General features: G+C 38.6%; 1 protein-coding gene across 5 annotated transcripts in view; it reads right to left on the minus strand.

The window, feature by feature from the left end:
* The window catches only part of SOX5 (SRY-box transcription factor 5), a 488,455-nt gene that overhangs the window by 98,686 nt on the left and 369,940 nt on the right, over positions 1–19,829 (minus strand). For all 5 annotated transcript variants that reach the window (XM_068401092.1, XM_068401094.1, XM_068401093.1 and 2 more), the window contains one exon: positions 5,156–5,276. In XM_068401092.1, the coding sequence (XP_068257193.1) occupies positions 5,156–5,276 (121 nt within the window). The remainder of the gene's footprint in view (positions 1–5,155; positions 5,277–19,829) is intronic.

Here is a 19,829-nt window from a genome sequence, read left to right on the forward strand (position 1 = left end):
ATAGCCTAAATGTGGGAGAAGCTTTGCCACAGTTTGGGAAATGCAGTAATCGGGCTCTGCTTGGTTTCAGCATCAGCTGAAATGGAAGAAGCTCACCTGCTGCTAAAACCAATTAATAAAAATAGGGTACTGGGGTTAACTCCGACCATCTGCTCATGCCACAGGTCACTTACTTAACATCCCACTTTGAAACATCAACTCTTCATAAAGAGATTTGCATTACACATCTATACAAACATGACATACTATGTATACAATAAAATAAAGAGGTTCGCATAAAAATCGAAATACTTAAATTCCAAATTGCACAGTGAATGGATAACCATGGATAAGCAAATAAGTAGGTAACCAGTATTTTTCTTGTAAATTGTGGACAATATAGTCCATCACATACTGCCAACTTACTTTTCTCATATGAAAAAAATGCTTTCAATATAAATAATATTAAATAGTTTACACACCATGCAATTATATGTAGGTATGGAGTTAAAAATCAACTGGAACCATAGATTATGAATCTTTTTCTCAAATAGAAATGCAATCCTAATAGAAGTTCCTCCCTTTTTTTCTGCCAACTTTACCACCACACAATATGCCATAGAGAAAAAAGGGGAAGTGTCAACTTGTGTAAATTGTCCCTTATGTAATGCAAACCATCTGTTTAAAAAACAAAACAAAATGAAAAACCAAGCCACTCCCAAGCATTATCTGCTATGGAGAAAAAGAAGAAAAGGAAATTTACTATATCAAATCGGAAGCCAAAGACCATGACCTGCCATGCCACCACGGAGAAAATATTTACACCTCTCCTCCCTGTATTTACCCAATTTTGCAAAATATTTGGAGAAGTATAAGTGAATAATTTGCTCTGCACATATTAGAGATTGATATTGTTCTATTCTTTTGAGCATTTCAGACTTCTAGAATGTTTCCAACCAGGTAGGAACTCAAGCAGATAAACTGTTTTCAATAACAGACAGAATAGCCCTCATACAGCTATGCCACCACTGGGTCAGAAGGTCCCTGAGTCCCCATTCACTGGAACCTGCCAAAGTAAAGGGGGATAAAGTACTGGTATACTCTTGGCCTGTTCTTATACTCTTCTTTAGGTATCTGCCATAAGAGGAATCTAAATGGAGCCCTGCTATGAACTGTTATGACTATTTTTGTGTTATCTTCAGTCAAATCCTCAGAAAAGGAAGTATGTGTAGAGAAATCAGTACTCTTCCTTTCCACAGTCTCTCTCCAGATAAGTCATTAGTCCATTGGGAAGCACTGGCTGAGGAATCCTACCACATACACTCTCTGAAACCCCTGGGAGACATACATTTGACCCCCCATTGCTCTAACATGGACAGGTGAATCAGAAAGTATTGAACAAGTTAGTTTGGTTTCATTATTTAAGCTGAATGAAAGAAAAATAGCAGTATAACTAGGTATTCATTATTTTTTCTCTTTCACTGACCTCAAGGCTTGATCACACATTCTCTTCCAGCTGCAGCTGTGCTGGCTGAAGAGGCAACTATCTCCAATCACAGCCCCCTGCCAAAGGTTACCACCACGACCAAGTGTGCTGGTTTTGGCTGGGAAAGAGTTAATTTTCTTCGTAGTAGCTGGTGTGGGGCTATGTTTTGGATTTGTGCTGAAAACAGTGTTGATAATACAGAGATGTTTTCATCATTGCTGAGCAGTGCTGACACAGTCAAGGCCTTTTCTGCTTCTCACACCACCCCACAGTGAGCAGGCTGGGGATGCACAGGAAGCTGGGAGAGGACACAGTCAGGACAGCTGACCCCAACTGACCAAAGGGATATTCCATCCCATATGATGTCGTGCTCAGTATATAAGGCTAGGGGAAGAAGAAGGAAGGGGGGGACATTTAGAATGGTGGCATTTGTCTTCCCAAGTAATTGTTAAGCGTGATGGAGCCCTGCTCTCCTGGGATGGCTGAACACCTGCTTGACAATGGGAAGTAGCGAATTAATTCCTTGTTTTGCTGTGCTTGTGTGCGTGGCTTTTACTTTACCTATTAACTGTCTTTATTTCAACCCACGAGTTTTCTCACTTTTACTCTTCTGATTCTCTCCCCCATCCTGCCACGGGGGGAGTGAGGGAGCGGCTGTGCCGGTGCTTAGTTGACAGCTGGGGTTAAACCACGACACCATGCTGCTTGTTTAATCACTTCCCAACATATTCCCATTAAAATGAGCCAGCTCAGTTTAAGCCAATTTTAACAGAAAGTCCTTGCTACCCCAGCCTGGATAGAAGCAAGTTAGGGAGTGCTTAACCAAGAAACTTAGCCAGTTTGTCAGAAGTTAGAGGCACAGTGACGAGCAATGGGAGGCAGTTATCTCTTCAGCTACTTGGCCTGAAGACAGAAGGCGGCAAGTAACCCAGCCATGAGGTGTGACCAACAGCACAACTGACTAGTGATCTCCAGTGCCTTAGATGACATGCTGCTGAATCTGAGATACTCTTTTGGGGATCTGATTTTTCAAAGGGGCAGGGCACATACCAGTATAAATGTCCCTTTGAAGGTGTCCCCAACTAGATAACCATAATCAAATCAAGGTACTCAGCATCATTGGTTAGTTATGAAAATATTGGTTGTCACCACAATTCCCTCTTCCTTCTCCCCCAAATTTTCACATCTCCCTTCTATTGAGAAACAGTGTATGAAAATTTTCATAGTTCTTTGCTATTTGTGACTGAAATTGAATTGTGCCATGGAAATTTTTGTTGTTCTTATGTGCAGTTTGTTAATGCTAGTAAATAATGGAATCATCACTAGAGAATTCCTACAAATATACAAAATAATTCTGAAAATCTATCGGTCCAGAAAAAAAGGGCAGGCTTTCCAAAAGGATTGGGAAGATATAGAAGTGAAGTTCCACCTTCGTAAGGTATGTAAGCCAAATTTAAAACATACAATGCCAGTCAGGTAAAGATGCTGGTAGTGGGATCTTCAGAAGTTCATAGGAAGGCCTTGCATCCAAAAGCAAACTCAGTGAAAGTTAAGCATTTAATGTGCTGAGAAGCTGAGCAAATTAACCTGCTGTACATTCTCTGTTGCAGTGTTACACTGGTATCCACCTTAGGTCAGTTCAAGCTAGTATAGGTGACCATACTAAAGTTTACAGTACAAACATTTGCTAAATATCCCTGAAACTTAGATCCTAGTGCCTTTCTCACTCTTCAAATGAAGATTTAGTCTCCTACATCACTCAGGTGCTTTAGAAAATTTTAACCAAAGCTCTTTGGTTTACAATCTACCACATCTTTGCCAAGAGGACTGATACACAGAAGGGCAAGCAGGAAAGTGGAAGAAATAGGTTTTAATGGCCTGTCAAAAAAATTACTTGATGTGGACATGTTATAGTTTTAAGGCAGCTATGTTTTTCATTGCTACAAGCTTTCTAGGTGTAGCTAAATCCATATATGCTTTTTTTTTGTTTACACTAAACTGTGAGTAAAAAGAAAAAATCCTTTGGACTACTTATCATTTTTCCTCAGCTTCTCAGTCAAACTCACTCAAACATGCCAGGGAATCACCAAACACAGAGCTGTCTTTTTCCACTGGCTTCTGCTCAGTCCTAGACCTTGGCATGCTGTTCATTCCAAGCCTTACTGCCAGGAGCAGCAGCAACTTTGCTCTTTTTAATTTTTCATTTTCAAAGTTACAAAAACATGCAACGTCATATGTACTTCATGGATGTGAGGAACTATGGGACCATCTTACAGTTAATGTACATGCAGTAAAAACAAGGAAAAAAACCAGTCTCAACTCCTTCTATCCAAACCAGACTTCGTTAACATGGAACTAATTTAATCTGCCAGACATATCTAACGGGGTGCTTTCCTGATCTTTTCCAGGCCTCCAGTTATGGTAGCATTCACATTCAGAGTGGCTTTCAGTTAAACATTCTATAACATGAATCACTACTTCTCCCATTTGAGAGAGACTGAGTGAGAAATCACTGGAAGAACTGAATGAGCCAATGCTTTGGCACTGCAGCTGCTGAGGGATGTGAAGTGTTTTGAACAGTAATTTTCAGCAGTGGTCCCAGTCCGTAAAATATTAGGAAAAGGGATTAGCGGCCAAAGAAACTCAAGTTCGCATTCAAGTACTGGTATCTACAATGTTACAGAAACCGAAAGAAATCTGAAATTGTGGGCTAAGCCAGTTTAACTAAAGGAATCTTCTTATATTCTGATTTTATGAAAGTGCTGAGTGGCAAGCCCTTAGTAACTCAAAACAACTGATGAATTCATGAGTTAGGTAATGATACAGATGGATACACTGACATGGATATAATAAAGCTAAACACCCATGCTAGAGACAGAGAACGGTAGAACAAGCAAGTCCTAGATAACTCTGTAGGAAGCTGATGTCAGAAGAGTCATACAAGCACAAATGCATGAAAACAAATCTATGAAATTCATGCTCTAGCTAAGTCTGTTCATGGAAATGGAGTTCCTCAATTATTCTCTAACTGGTGTTTGCTATTATCCTGTTGATAAGAACATGAAATCCTATAGAAGGCTTAAATAAAATTAAAAAAAAAATCCGGGGAGTATAGGCAACAATACAAATCTTGCAAAGATTAAAAATGTAGATGCTATATTTTTTAGTGTTAGGCTCTCGTAAATATACTCATAGTTCGTGTTCGTCCATCAAACTGAAAGGCATATGCTATCTTTGATCTCTGTGCAGAACCCCCGTTGAGATTAATGTGAGTTCTGTGTGAAGAAAGACACTAGAACAGGCCCTCAGTTCACAAATAGTAAGCAGGCTGCTTCAGGAAAAAAACACATTTTCTTAGAACAGTTCTGAAATTTATTGGGAAGTTTCAAATAGCTTCTCTTCAGCTGTATGTACGTATGTGTGCTCATGAGCACGTTCAGTTGTCAAAAAGATCTATCAAAAAGAAGGTGCACAAATCTACTTGTGTGAAAAGTTGTGCTGTTGCGTTGAAACTCATACTCCATCTCTGACAATCTTTTCTCATACGATACTGGATAATTCTCTATTTTACACTCATCTGTGCAAGTTAATGGCTTTGTCCATTTGGTGAGAGAGGTGATACTTTATACAGATTGGCATGGAACTGTGCCCTACACCCACTTCCAGCTAAAAAAAGTCTACAGGACTTACTGCATCCCGCTTTGTAGCTGAAACCAGGAGGAAGAAGGAATCCTTGCTGCGCAGCTGCTGCTAGGGTTCGCTGGTCTGGAGGGAATACGGGAATCATTAATGGAGGCAGCTGACCCTGGACCTGCTGAACAGAAGAGGGAAAATCAAACGTGGAATTTTTTCTGGGGAAATCATCTGCTTACATGCTTTCTCTTACTTCTGATCTGAGAGGTCAGGTTTGAATATGCTCCTCCGTAATGGGGCGTTCCAGTAGAATCAACTATTCAGCCTCATCTTAATTACCAAAGCACTTCATATGAATTACATTAATCCAAAATAAATCGAAAGATTCCACTAACACATACCTATATCCCAATTAATTATTCCCCCCACAGTCCATAATGCCTCATTTCTCTTTGACTGCGGGGTAGGTTTTTATTCTCTTTTATTGCAATGTGTAACGATAACTCTGTCTCAGACAGTAGCTTTCACCCTGACTGAGCCCAAACACAAAGATCCATGCACACAGAAGTACAAATATGTGCATAAGTAGCGTACAGCACAGTCAACACTATTTTTCTGCTCATATACACGCACTTATTTGTACATGTGAAAAGATATAGTCTCTGAGATGATAAGAAAAAAGGCTGAGGCACTTTATTCACAAATAAAACACCGCTATGTCTGAAGCGTTAGCTGTTCAACTTTGCACAGCAACTGTACACAACCATGCAAGTCAGGAAATGGAAAATATTATATTGTAAGTGGATACTGCAGGGGACTTAAGACATGCAGAAATTAGTCATCAAAACTGGAAGTCGGCCATGGCACAACATCTAATACTATTGCTTTTACCCAGTTCCGTCAGCGTTTTTAATTGCTAGAAATGGACATCACCTTTGTATTTTGCACAGATGAGAAACAAAAAGTTTGCTAGATTAAAATGTTAAATGGCTGGTTTTAACTAAAACACTCCACTGTACTGACCAGATCAGTCAGTAAAGGGAGACTGAGATAATGTAGATTTTTAATGGCACTGTAAAGCTAAGGCATCAAAGGTACAGATAAATTATCAAAGACTAAAATTTAGTTTGTGGTCTTAAGAAACAAGGAGAATTAGGGTGCTGACAGACAACCTCTTTTGGGGCAGAGGCGTAAGAAGGTGTTACTCCCTTCATTATTGCCTGCATAGCAGAACTGGCAAAAGAGAACCTGTGCCAGTTCCTCGGTTGCCACAGTTCAGACTATAGCATCTTGACTTAATTTTATTTTAATTTAATCTCCTGAAGATCCAGGAGATGTCTCAGTTGACCCAACACTGTTGCAAGACAGAAGAGTGATATGAAATTTGGGAATGTAACCTCTTCATTTACGCCAGGACCTGCCAACACCTTTGTGTGTGCTGACTGCATCTTTATAGTCTGAAACAATTCGTGAGGATGGAGTTCAGGAGTGCTGTTGATGGAAATTCTTGCACTGGGAGATTAAGGTTGGGACTGAAGCTAGAGCAGATGTATCTCCACTCACTGAATTAACTCGATCCATTTTTTGTTACTTCAGTATTCTCCCTTCTATTCTGATCCTGTTAACTAGAAGACATACATACTTTTAACTGGATCGTTGGAGAAAAAAAACATATAAAATGTGATTTCTTCTCTATCCCCACTCAGTCACCGTAGAACTGCCCAATGTCTGCCTTTTCTTCATGTGTTTATTTTTTGTTTGTTTTTGTTTGGGGTTCTGTGTTGGTTTTTTTTTTTAAAAAAACAAAGACAAAGTAACTATTCTTTTAGAACAAAAATGAACAGCCGTGTGGAATTTTTGCATAGTACTCTTCTTCGGCAAAAAGCCACAGAACTTTTTTTTAAATGGTTTCCAAGGATGAAAGTGACTTTGCCAAGCAAAGAAGCTTCAAAACAGGACTCAAAAACACTAATAGAAAGACAGATGGTTCTACTAAGAGCTTTGCTGCCAAAAAAAATGTTAAAAAAAAAAGCGAAAAAAATGGAGTGATGTTATTGAAGCTGACTGCAAAGTTCTCTGATGACTGCAAATACTCTTGTCCCACTGCAAGTGTTAACTCTGCCTCCAGGGCTAATATAACTAAAGCACCACACACACACAAATTGTCATTGCCAAGCCCACAATGTAGCACAAGTCTGCACTTGATTCCAAGTGACTGCCAAATACACGAGCAAAACACCACACTGAAAAATTCCCATTTAGGAAAACATTTACCAGGAAAATGCCCTTTCTTCTTAAATCTGACTGCTGCATTTCATTTTTTCAAATCGCTGCTCCTCTTTATCTCTCCAAGCGGCCTTATACTCACTAATTTCAAATGACACAACCCTGGTTGCTTTAAGGAGGTAAAAACTATAGAGTGATGAGGATGGTTTGCATGGATACAGAAATAACGCAGTCAAAACAATGTGATTTTCATTCCAGGATGGAACGTATGTAGCACCACTTCAAACAGTGACACTTCATTTTCTCCCAAGTACAAATAAGTGCAAACATTAGTTTATTTTCATCTGATTACCTGACGCAATGCAATACAAATTACGGACTCTTCATTTTTATGGTTCATTTAACTACTACATCTTAACTTATGTTTATTATTATTATCTAGAATTGCTAGGATACAACTGTTTCAAGTGGCACAGAATACAGGCCCTCCTGAGTTTTTCATGAAGGGTATTTCCTCTTTCCTTTTTTTTTTTTAAAAAAAAGGCGATTACTATGTCAGTTACGTTACCCTCAAATGTTTTTTGTTATAAAGTTTACATAGATTCCAATGTTTTCTCAATGGTAACTTCCTGATACCCCACTTCTACTTTGAACGTAATGGCCTGCAAATCAGAGCTATTTTTCAGGCCTTTCAATTTATTCTGCTAATGGACATATATATGTCCATAAAAAGAAACACATCTTTAACAATCTAAAAATGCAAATTGCTGTCAAGATTCTCCACTTGCCAACCTCTCTATGTGATTACTTCTTCTTAGTCGTAATTACCTGAAGGTAAAGATTGTAGTTTAAATCCTCACAAAATTCCCAATGGATTTAATGGGCTACAATTTCACCTTGTAACGCCTCATCTACTTTAGGATATTAGGCTGGATTATATCAATATGATTTTCTAATGGTCTGTTTTTTCACTACGCATACTATTGCCACGATGTCAACTGATCACACAGTTCCCTGACCTATCTTTTAATTTGAATGCTGTCACCACATATCAGATTAACCAGAAGTACTCTTGTACTGCATGACAAACTGTAGAGGTGTGGTATGCACAGAAAAGGCATATGACTTATATAAAATAACAAAGAAATCAAATGTCACGAGAGCCATAATATCCTATACAATCAACTCACTAGTCAAGGAATTCATACTTTCACATATCTCTGACAAATAATTTGGGGCAAGGAGGAAGCGTGTGATGCAATGAAGGAAGTAATACCATACCACTTGACATTTAATTTATGAGAAATATTCCCCTTAAGGAAGCAGATACACAAGAGTTCAAAGAAGTCAAGAAAGTAAATGTTCTTCAGTACATAATGAGGACAGCAAGTCATCTTCTGTAATGGCAAAGCATTTTAGGAGCAGAAGAAATTGCAACCAAGTTTCACCTAGAGCCCAAACCAAAATCAGGGACCCTTCATATTTGCCACTGAAAATCCAAAAAGGAGACTAGGCCTAAAGAATTTATCAATGAAAAAACTAGTATGAGCACATGACAAGCAACTAATAGTATATTTACTGTCCAAGTGGGAAACTGAGGCATTCAGAGCTGCCTGTAGAGATTTCTGCTTTTGGGAGGTGCCTCACTGTATCTTTATTTCTTTCAGTGACTTTGAAAAATCTGCCCTTAAATGACTTTTCATCAAATCAAAAGAAATTTGTTAGTAAACTTGAAACTGATTCAAGTTGCTGAAGGCTGGGCCAGCATCTTCACAAATCTGTGCATGTCCTTTATGACTTGACCAGAACAAATCCAGCCACACAAAGACGTGCATTCAGGGTAGCCATAGCCAGATTCCCAGCATTCCCAGCTTCATTATAATTGTAGTATTTCCGCCTAAATTTTGGTCTCCTACGTACTTTAGGAACATAATATGGTTACCAGAGCTACCTAAGCACTAAGCAGTATGTTTTTAACAGTTACCCCTACTGTTTGTTAATAGCTCCTGCTGTGACTTATATAAATTTAGATTACAAACACTTGACAGCTACAGTTCTACCCTATTTTCTGTAAAATGTCACGTGCGCTTTGGGTCACTATATAAATAGCTACAAAGACAAAATAGTTTAAGGAAACATTAAGGTTGCAAAGTTAGGCATTCAAGGCTTAGGAAATGCCAGAGTCAGGATAGCATGCCTGACCTTATTTTGGTCCTTTATGTCCATGCATCCTGACACAGTCTTTAATTAAAAAGTTCACAATTTTCCCCCTCACGTGACTCTTACTTAATCTAGCAGGCTTGTAAGATTTCTCAAGTAACATAAACCCATACTTTCAACCAATCTAAGCCTCTAACATAGCAGCTGCTAATAGTTTTATTTATCTTTATACACTTCCACCATTTTAATTTCCACAGTTGCTCATTACATGTTTATCAGCATAAACTTTTACCTAAGTTTCCCTCTCTCTAAGGTAAATATTTCAATACTTTTCCCGGCATCCATATAGAACACTTTCCACTTCCACCCACCTCTAGTTCTTCAGAAGCAATTCTATACATTTCAGTGAGACTGGTGACGGAGTAACAAAATACTTAGTGTGAATAAGAACGGCTGCTAAAAGCAAGACCCTCTTCTCTACCAACTGACAAAACTCTGAGCACACTTTACTCTTGAGCTGTTTAGAGGATGCCCTTCAAACGCTGTACAAGCATCTTTGCTGAAATGATCTCTGACATGGCTTCTTCATGTAGAAATGTGGCTAATTTTATTTTCATTTGTGTTATTCTCAGCTGCCTCAAAGAAGTTCAGATTTTACATTCCTGGAACAGTGAATGTGCATGAATGATTCTTTAACTTCAAAATGTTGTACGAATATCTTCTTGCCTGCAACTTGTTTATAAGTTAAGCATCTCTTCTACTGTTTATGAAAGAATGTAATGTACATTTAACATGCAATAACATAAATCTGTCCTTCAAAAATGACATGTTTAATTGCATCGGTCCCCCTTCCTCCAGAAAGACTTGGCTCATGGTGGTGCACTGTATGCTGAAGGACCAGATTCTTTAATTAGCATATGTGTTGGCCATCTCTTTCTCTCTCCCTCACACCCCTCCACGTTTATCTTAAGGGAAATAAAAATATATGTCCTCATATAACTACAATCTGCTATTTTCCCTTACAGTGACGTTTAAAATAAGAAAAGAAAATGTTGTTCTCCTCGTTCTCTTCCCTACATCAGTTCCCTAAATTGATATAAGTGTGTCCTAAATCTATATGGCAGGGAGCCTTCCCATCCTGGTAATGCAATGATCACTCTCCTACTGAGTTTGAGGTGGCCTTTTATGGGGTGCTTAGTGAGTGCTTAAGATGCAAAACAGAAGGTGGATGCCAAGAAGCAGAGATGCAGAGAGGAAGACACTGATGAGACAGACAGCACACCCATTCCACCCCATTCTCTGACCTAACACTTTGCTTTTCCTACTGAGGAGCAGCTCATTCCTCCGCCAGACATACTGGTATAGGGGATCCTGCCAAAGGATTTTGTGAAGGTTTTTTCTTCCTAATCTCTACCTGAAAATTCTCCTGCAGTAGATGATTTGGGCCCTAAATACTATTTGTCCCTTTGCTGCATAAGAGGCTTACACAATTCACACCAGTACTTATCAAAATTCATCCTGTCTGAACACAGTTCACTCAACAGTAGCACTTCACTGTTCACAATTGCTTGCAAACAGTGACACTGATTGTAGAAAAACACGCTCTCATAGTGGCAATCTTTTAAGAAGAATAAAAAAGGCTATTTAGGGTGACAACTTCACCCCCCACTCCTCCATTGCAACTCCACTAGCACAGAAGAGCTCTATTTGGAGTGATAGTGTGGAAAAAAATATTAGTTTGATGGAATATGGAGACAATCCTTACAGGTAATGGTTGGTATGTATGCAACTTGGCTCATGGAAAACACAACAAACAAACTTTCAGGAAAACTGCAACATATCTCAGAGAATTACGTAAATATTTTTCATTTTAAAAAAGCAAGGCTTTTCAGGCTTGAAACTTTCTGTCTTTGCTCAGTCCTGCAAGAGAATCCAGGTGTCACTACCAGCATCCATCTCAAATTCATCTCATCATAAAGTCTATAAGTACTACTAAATGAACACATGCTTAGCCTTTTTAGTTAAAGTGCAGAGAAGTGCCTTAAACTGCCAAATAATACAGACAGTAGCTGTTTCCATGTCGATAACTTGCTTCCCTCCTCCACTTCATGCTACAGAATAAAATGCACTGGGATGAGAGACAAACACCTCCATCAGCACTTTGAAGGACATAAGCCAAAAGGACCTTTTGCATTAAGGAACATCTCTTGGATACTTCTAAAGGAAAAAGGAGTATTACTTACTCATTTATGCAACTAAAATAAAGAACTTCAGAACACTTCTATTTGATTTGGTATAGAAAAAACATACAGAGGAGGGAAAAGCAATAAGATGACTTTTTCCCATTTGGGATGATGTGTAACAAGAAGTATTCATGCTTGTGTCACTTAGCATGTAAGTTATCTACAGGGCAATTCTGCCACAAAGGCATATGAACAAGTAGCCTAACTGAAAAGGAAGAGACTATCTGAAATAAAAAGAACATAAACTGGAATTCATTCCAATATGTGGCTGTTTTAAGTCAAAAGCCTGAGAGTTCAGACAGCAATGGCTGCTCCAGACTGTACAACACCCCAGTGTGTGGGGTCCTCTGACAAAAACAGGACTTCAGAACAAGCTACTTAATTCAGGTAACAGCTACACTGGAAGACTGGAGTGCACTCTCAAAAGAGCCCTTTCTAATCCAAGCTCAAGAGTAAAACTCAAAATAATTTGCTCTTTCCTTTTCATAGAAGAAAAATATCCATAGTTTGGTTGATTGAGCTATTTGTTTCATGAAGAGGTTAAAGTTAGCAGAGGACACAAAATTGGCCTTTCAGATATGATGACTAGTGTTTGGGCCAAACTGACCTACTTCACCTGACTTAATATGCACACAAATACTATGTTTCTCATGCCATAGCTTCCAAGCACTTGGGTGCCTTGTTTAAATGTTAGTACCCATACTAGAGGAATAAGCCAGGACTATAATGGAAACCTGCTACAAACTTGCGGCTGTCAAAACTGCTGATTTATATGGTATATTGTCCTCTTTGCACTTTTGCTGGCTAATAGCAACTTGCTCCTAAATATAACTGTCATGTAGCAAGAGCTAATCTGCAAAGTCACTCCCTTCAAACTGGAAAATCTATGAACTCACATTAATGACTGATGCTACCTCACAGCAAATGATGGAGCACACAGTTCCCAGATGCTTGGTTAATGCTTTTCCCAATGAGATCTGGACCAGTGCTGATGGCTCTAGCAGTAAGCTATTCAGCGAAACATTTGTCAGTGAGAAGAAAACAGGTGTGAGATTTCCTGATGTGTTTTAAAAGACAGCATGTAGGATAATTTCTTGAGATGCACAGGCGTACTGTTTTCTACAGTTACCTGATCTGTTATATATTGGTTCAGTTATTCAAATTAGAATGAACTATGGGTTTTTTTGTACATGCCATAAAGAATTAGAGATAAAAACAAGTATACTTCCCTTGTCATTGTTCATATCAGCTTTCCAGAAGTCACCTGTATACTTTTTCCTTCTGATTTTCCACATTCTGTTTAAAGAGACTGAAGTGGCTGGGTTTTGTGTGTGTGTGCTAACCCAGCTCTCCTTCTTTTCAAAGTCACTTCTTTGGTATACCCAATGTTCACATTTTACCAGATCAAAAGTTTTTGTGCAACAGTATCATGGACTGCTGTCAAAAGAGCGCTGGAAAGAAGGTCCGGTATTAACTACTGCTGCAGAGGCAGCAGGGAAGAGCAAATAGGACAGTTTGTGTCAGCTCTGTGTTAAATGGGGGCTGTTTCTATTTGAGGCTGTTAGAAATAGAGTGACAGGTATGACAGTCATAAGACGTGTTCAGAGTCTAGAGGATTTTTCCTGTAAGAGCACAGGGTTTTTTAAACATATACAAGGTTGACTCTGCAAATCTTAACATTATTAATCAATATAAGAACAAGAAGGAATGGGAAGTAAGGCTCAGCACTGGGGTGGGATGTAGAGGCAGGGGAGAAGAGGAAGAAGAATCATCCAAAACTGACTTTTCAGTAACTTCTGTGAATGATGGAAGTCAACACATTCAGGTAATGAAATAAATTGTAGTATTACATGCCATCACAGGCAGCAAGTCTGCCTCCTTTTTGACAGATAAATTCTGTGAGCTAGGAGAAATGCCCCACCTTGCTGTCTCTTCAGTCCTTCTGAGGTGCCTTTGGGCACCTCAAAGTATTGTTGTGAATGATTTCATGCAAAGGATGCAAACAGGATGATAAAATGCTTGGCTATAAACCCGCCCAAAATGGTTTTCAGGTTGAGAATGCAGTTTAGGTAAAGAAACATATTTATTCTAATTGTGATTCTTACTCCTATGTAGACTGAAGTGATGCAGCTTTTGGGGTGTGAACTACTCACTAAAGATTTCTTCAATGCTTTTCCCCAAAAGATCAAGAAATGGGTGGCAAGAGCAAGGCTGAGGCCATTATACTTACACAAGGCTGACTAGTATTTTTTGTCATACAAAGTTATTCAGAGGCATCTGTGTTAAGGTCAGCTGCTACACTTCCCCCTTTACCCACTGTTGATTTTGCCATAACATATTCAAACACCAGTAACTAATAATTTTGATGTATAAATTGCAATAATATTTTTCCTGTCTACTGTTAAAAAAAAGAATTTTTTAACCTCTGAAACAGGGAGGACAGTTCTAATATGAAAACCACTGTATTTAACATGGTGCATAGATGAAGGCAAGTGCCATGACCTCATTTTTGACACAATGGTAAAGTCCAGATTCATGAATAGATCAATATCTAAGGCCTAAACCACTAACAGTGGACTGCCTTTCTTTAAGGGACTTGTTATTTTATTAATGACCCTGAGGTACTCCTGGGGAAAAGCTGTGAATCAAGAGTAAGACTCAGCCCATTGTTCAAACACTACTTGATGAAATGAGGGACCATAAAGTAAGAAAGGATGACATACGAAGGAAGTGTGTATGCTGTGGTACTTCACTGGAAAGTAAAAGGTTTGCAAGGCAAGCCCATGTCTCATCCTGGTCTTCCTTCATCCCCATCACAGTAGGAATGGTAGGTACCAGTAATAGGAAGTGATAGCTCCCTAAAGCTTTCCTCTGTTCCTGAAGGGATACCTCCCCCTCTAAAGCTCTTGCACTGCAGTATCGCCACAATCTGGCCTCCTATTTCAACTCTTCCGCTGTCACTCATTATGAGTCACCCACGACACATTGCTTGTAATGATTCTATACATAATTACAGTAAAATATTTCTCATCAACTAATATGAAACAATGCTACTTTCATAACCCTTGATGCAGAAAACTTGCTTACTCAAGTTAGTTGACACAGAAGACAAGGAGATAATCAGAATTCTGCCTTATAATAACTGTTTATTGTTTTGGGTTTTTTTGTGCCAATTTCCTTAATATGATTTAAGGTAATATTGCTATATATGAGGAAGGAGTATTCTTTCAAACAAACCCCTAAGGTTTCAAGATGTGTTTTTCACCCAGTATCTCCTTGACAAGTGGAATATCATTAATTAAAACAACCACAACAATTTTAACGTGTAGGTGGTGGGCAAGAAACAGAGGTTATTTAATACCATGTAGTGGGCAGAAATTCAAAACCCATTTGGCTGCTGAATAGTGCAATGGTATAAACAAACATGAAAGTCTTATCAAAGTCATCCACTTAAAATCATACCATCTAGGAACAGAGAGAAAAAATAGACATAAAGGATTCAGAAAACACATTTCACACTAAAAATCTGTACCTTCTCCTGCTTTCTTTAAATTGAAAGGTTGAGGGACATAGCTAATAAAACCGTATACATTCTAATACAGTACAGGGAAAGAAACATTCTTCACGGCGTGATCAGTGTAGACTTTGGCAGAACTGGGTCTGCTCAGAAAATTTTAGACTTAAATCCACTATTAAGCCCTTTGAATGCTCCCTCTTTTTCCCAATTTTATTATTATTAAATCAGATACATGTTTCAGTATATGTCTGGTCTCCAGTGACATCAGTTTCAGAGCACTAGTTGCTACAACTCAATGTAATTCTTTCCTGAAGACAATTTTTTTTTTTTTAGATTGAGTTTCATTGCTTTCTACATTATCTTAAAAACCCCTGCACTTAAACATGATGGACAAATGGTCAGGAAAACTAAGACCAAGTGTTAGTAGAAACCTCTGTGGAAAACACATTTCTGGTATTGGATAGCCTCTAATTACTGCCCAGGGAAAGGTACAATAAAGACCTCTTTCAATCTATCAGCTGTTCAGACTTGTTTCTGACTGTCCCTTTTGCCAGTGGAATTGTTCCTCAATGGAGTTCAGTTTTACCATCAAAAGTTCGATTTTAAAAGTGAAATGGATTCAAGTCTCAGAAGAAAGACTATTTAAACGGATACGTAGCCACTCCTCCATTCATGTCTTAATGCTTTTTTTCCCTTGTTACCAAAACCCTCATACGAAAATGTTTTTCTCAAGTTTTGTTTGGGAACATTTTTTGAATAGGACTGAAGACAGTCTCTCATTTTGTGCCTACATTTTGGTGACAGCAATACAGTAAAAGCACAATTAACTGTAGATACAGTGATGAAGTTTAGACATCTCATCATCTGATTTCTGTGTACAGCCAGGTAGTCAGCTAACCAAATCCTGCAGCTTGTTACTGCACTGAAATGCAGACACAAAAATTTTGATTGCGCTGAACATTGTCTTTTTTTTCTTTGCTGTCTCCTTCAGTTCTTCCTTGTCTTCCTCTTCCTCCTTTATTATTAGAAATATGAGGAAAAACAACAAAAGAAAAAAAAAAGACTAAATGTAATTGTTTCTTTGGCACTTCTCGACATGGAACATGCAATAGAGAAGAAAATTGTCTACCTCACAAGAGCACATATGATCATAAATCAGTTTTTAATTTTACTGGTGGATTACAGCAATCAGATAAACATTTGTTGCCTCCCTCCCCTCTATATTGCTCTTTGAATCGGCTTGGCCCAAGATTTAGTTAGGTGTGGGAGTCCTACCTACCTTACAACTCCCAGAGAATATCTGATTGGTATGCAGTGGGGAAAAATATAACAGCATTCACAAAGCAGAATACACGCATAATAGATGAAGTGCAGGATCTCACAAGAGTGGGGAAAAGTACAACATAATGAAAACGAATAATCTTTGGGTATTTTCTTCCTAGTCTGAAGTAGTTCTTGAATGTACAATCATTTTTTCTGGCTTGACTGCCTTTAAATATACACATACCATACTCCTAGTTCAATTTTTAAGCCGCTATAGGTATTAGAGGACAATTTACATGTGATTTGCATTTTTTTTTCTGTGCCTGTGGTTTTGGTAAGTCTTCCAAACCTAATGACTGTTCTTTTGGCCAGCAACATAAATGCTGTAATCACACAATTATTGTGCTGGGAACAGTTTAATTCAGCATTTTGTTCTCGACCACAGAACAATTACTCAACAATTTTGGTTAACCATACTAGCTCACTGCCTGGAGAGCAAGTAGAATATTCACAAGATCTATCGTCTCACATAAAGGCAGTCAGTAGATTCTTATCTATTACAACTTTCCAGAATCTCTTTGCTCTTTGGGGTACTTCCACATATTCCCAGTTAATGAAAATAAATTACTAGCAGCACACTGTATCAGCTTATTCATCTCTATCTGTTGAATGCTTTTAATTGTGCATTTGCATACTAAAGAGGAAGGTAGATGTGATGTGTCTGGGAGAGAGGAATATACCAGAGCACTGTAAAAAGCTCTGAAAATACTACAGTGATGTTATCCATCTACTCTACTCTAAGCATAAACCATAGCCATTCAGGATTCATTTTTAAGTTCTGCTCTTCAGCCACCCCATTTCTCTTTAGCAATAAAAGGAATTTTCTGACCAACTGATTTATTCCTAGTACTGCTTATACTGAAACACTACTGGCTGTAAAGTACTCCTGAGATCTCTTTAAGCACCATTTGAGACAGAGAACACAGTTTTAATTCAGAACACGGTCTCTGGGGCTGGATGCTTGGTGCAATTGAAAATCAGGGACTTACTAAGGTTCACTAATGCAAACCAGCAATTTTAGTTTATGCTAATATGGGACAGCCGCGGCCCCAAAGTAATGGTGGGAACTGATGAACCTCACGGCTCTCATCATGTCACACAACATGACAGCACTTGATGCCACTGAGTTTGGCTGAAGGGAGAGCGGGAAGAGCCCTTAAGTAGTCTTCGCTCACTCACTGGCATGACTGAGGATGTGTAGATTTATTTGAAACCTCCAATTTTTTTGCAGGATAAAATTTTGCAGATCTTTACTAGAAGTGGGTGCGTTTTTTTAAAAAAAAATTTAGGCACTAACACTTAACATGCTTTGTGTGGTAAAGCTGATCATAATAAGGTGAATTAAAGTTCTGACACTTCATTAAGAATAGATTTAAGTTAGTTAACTAAGTATCGGGATCCTTACATACTTTCTGCTCCAAGTTTCAGTTATGGAAGCATTTTACCTAAGCAAATATAAACATTCTAATAATTCCTTTTCCACTTTTGTTTTTGTTTTCCCTTGCCAGTCCCAGGGAATATTTTCATTCAGAGCTGTGAATCTGAAAAGTACAACTCTGCCAATGCTGCTGAACAAGTAAAATTAAACTAATTAAATAAAGCTGACTCAATAAGCTCAGTTTGATAGTAAGAGAGATCATAAAGAAAACCAGCAGTAAACATGATGAAAAGTAGTATTTGATTTTTTAAATGCCTTTAGCTTTTAAGTAGTATTCAGCTCAGAAAAGGGACTTTGTAATAATCATTTTCTTAAGGGCAAAATTTGACCTGCAGGAACTTTGCGTTGAGTCCTTGCTCTGCTGAAGTCAATACAAATTGACCCCAATGGTACTCTGCAGAAATAATTAAAAAAAAAGAAATTAATTAAAAAAAAAACCACAAGGCATCTCTGGAGCAGAACACAGGCTCAAATGTCATCATCAGCAGGACACTGAGCTATGACACTTCTTTTTTTGCTCCATTTATGACATGAACAGTATGTCTCTTTTTGCTGGAAGCCCAGTTTCAGCAGATGTGGAGAAAGGTCTTGTCTCTCCTGAGATGTGGGAGACACAATGTGAATTGCATTAAGGAAACAGAAGCCCCAATTCAGTTTTTTTCCATTTCTTAGGCAACTGCTAAGCTTTCACCAGGCTCACGCACAAAAAAAAAAAAAGGAAGGACTATCCCTTCTTTAGCTGCTGTATGTTAGAAAGGAAGCAGCTACATTTTCCAGTCCTGTCACTGTGCTTCAGGCACCGTGCCTGTTGGTTGAGCCTTTCACGTGATGCCAATGCTGCTCTGCCTTGTTTCTGGATTGCGACGACCCTTAGGGAGGAGCCAAGCGTTTAGGTGTTTAGACCGGAGCAGTTTCAGGGCATGCGCAGAAGGAGAAATAGAGAAAACTCTCGGCTCACATCAGCAGGTGCTATGTATGCTTAGATGCCCCTAAAGCTTCAGCTCTGATATTCAAAGTAAGACTCTTAGAGGGTTTGTCTAAACGATGGTTGGACAGGACGCGCATATGAACTCAGGAAGCGCTCTTGGTTCCTTCAATTGAGATGTTCCCAAAGGCTATTTAAGTCCTGTTATCAGAGAGTAAACCCTCTTTTTTTGATGTGGCCCTAAGTCATCCAGGTAAGAAAACTACTTTACCAAACAATGTTGAAATTACCTTAGAGGTCCTAGTACTGTTCTCATATTCTTCGCAGGCAAGGAAATAAAAAGACAGCAGTGCTATACAACAACACGGTGCTTTTGTATGTGCACAGACATCATTAATGAAAAACAGCTGCATTCCTGAAGCCAAATGGTTTTGAATAAAGCAATCATGGGGCTCCTTGGCACCTAAAGGAATGATTTAGGACATAAATTGCTGGCTTACCGAGTGGCCTTGAAACCTGTTGTGTTTATACAAGCACATTAGTAACACTTTAATATCCCATAACAAATCAGTAACTACAGATATGTCTAACATGTGGTAAGGCAAATGAAAACCTAACTAGTCTTTGGGTATGATACATTTCTCCAAAAAGAAAAGGATTATTTTAGCAGTTCAAAGCCAAAATATTTTGCCAGTGAGTTTGTTCATTAAAATGTGATTCCTTCTGAACACATCAGTTCCCTTTAAGACTAAAAGTCAGGGCTGTGTGCTCTGAGCCTTTTCATCAAGATGACTCATTCATTCACGGGAAGCATGGATTGTATGGCTGGCTTATGGTAGTGCTCTAAATTAGTACTCACACAATGGAGAGCTTATACAATTGCAGTAGTCCATATCCAG

This window comes from Nyctibius grandis, chromosome 5 (genome assembly GCF_013368605.1).
Source record: "Nyctibius grandis isolate bNycGra1 chromosome 5, bNycGra1.pri, whole genome shotgun sequence".
NCBI classification, from domain to species: domain Eukaryota; kingdom Metazoa; phylum Chordata; class Aves; order Nyctibiiformes; family Nyctibiidae; genus Nyctibius; species Nyctibius grandis.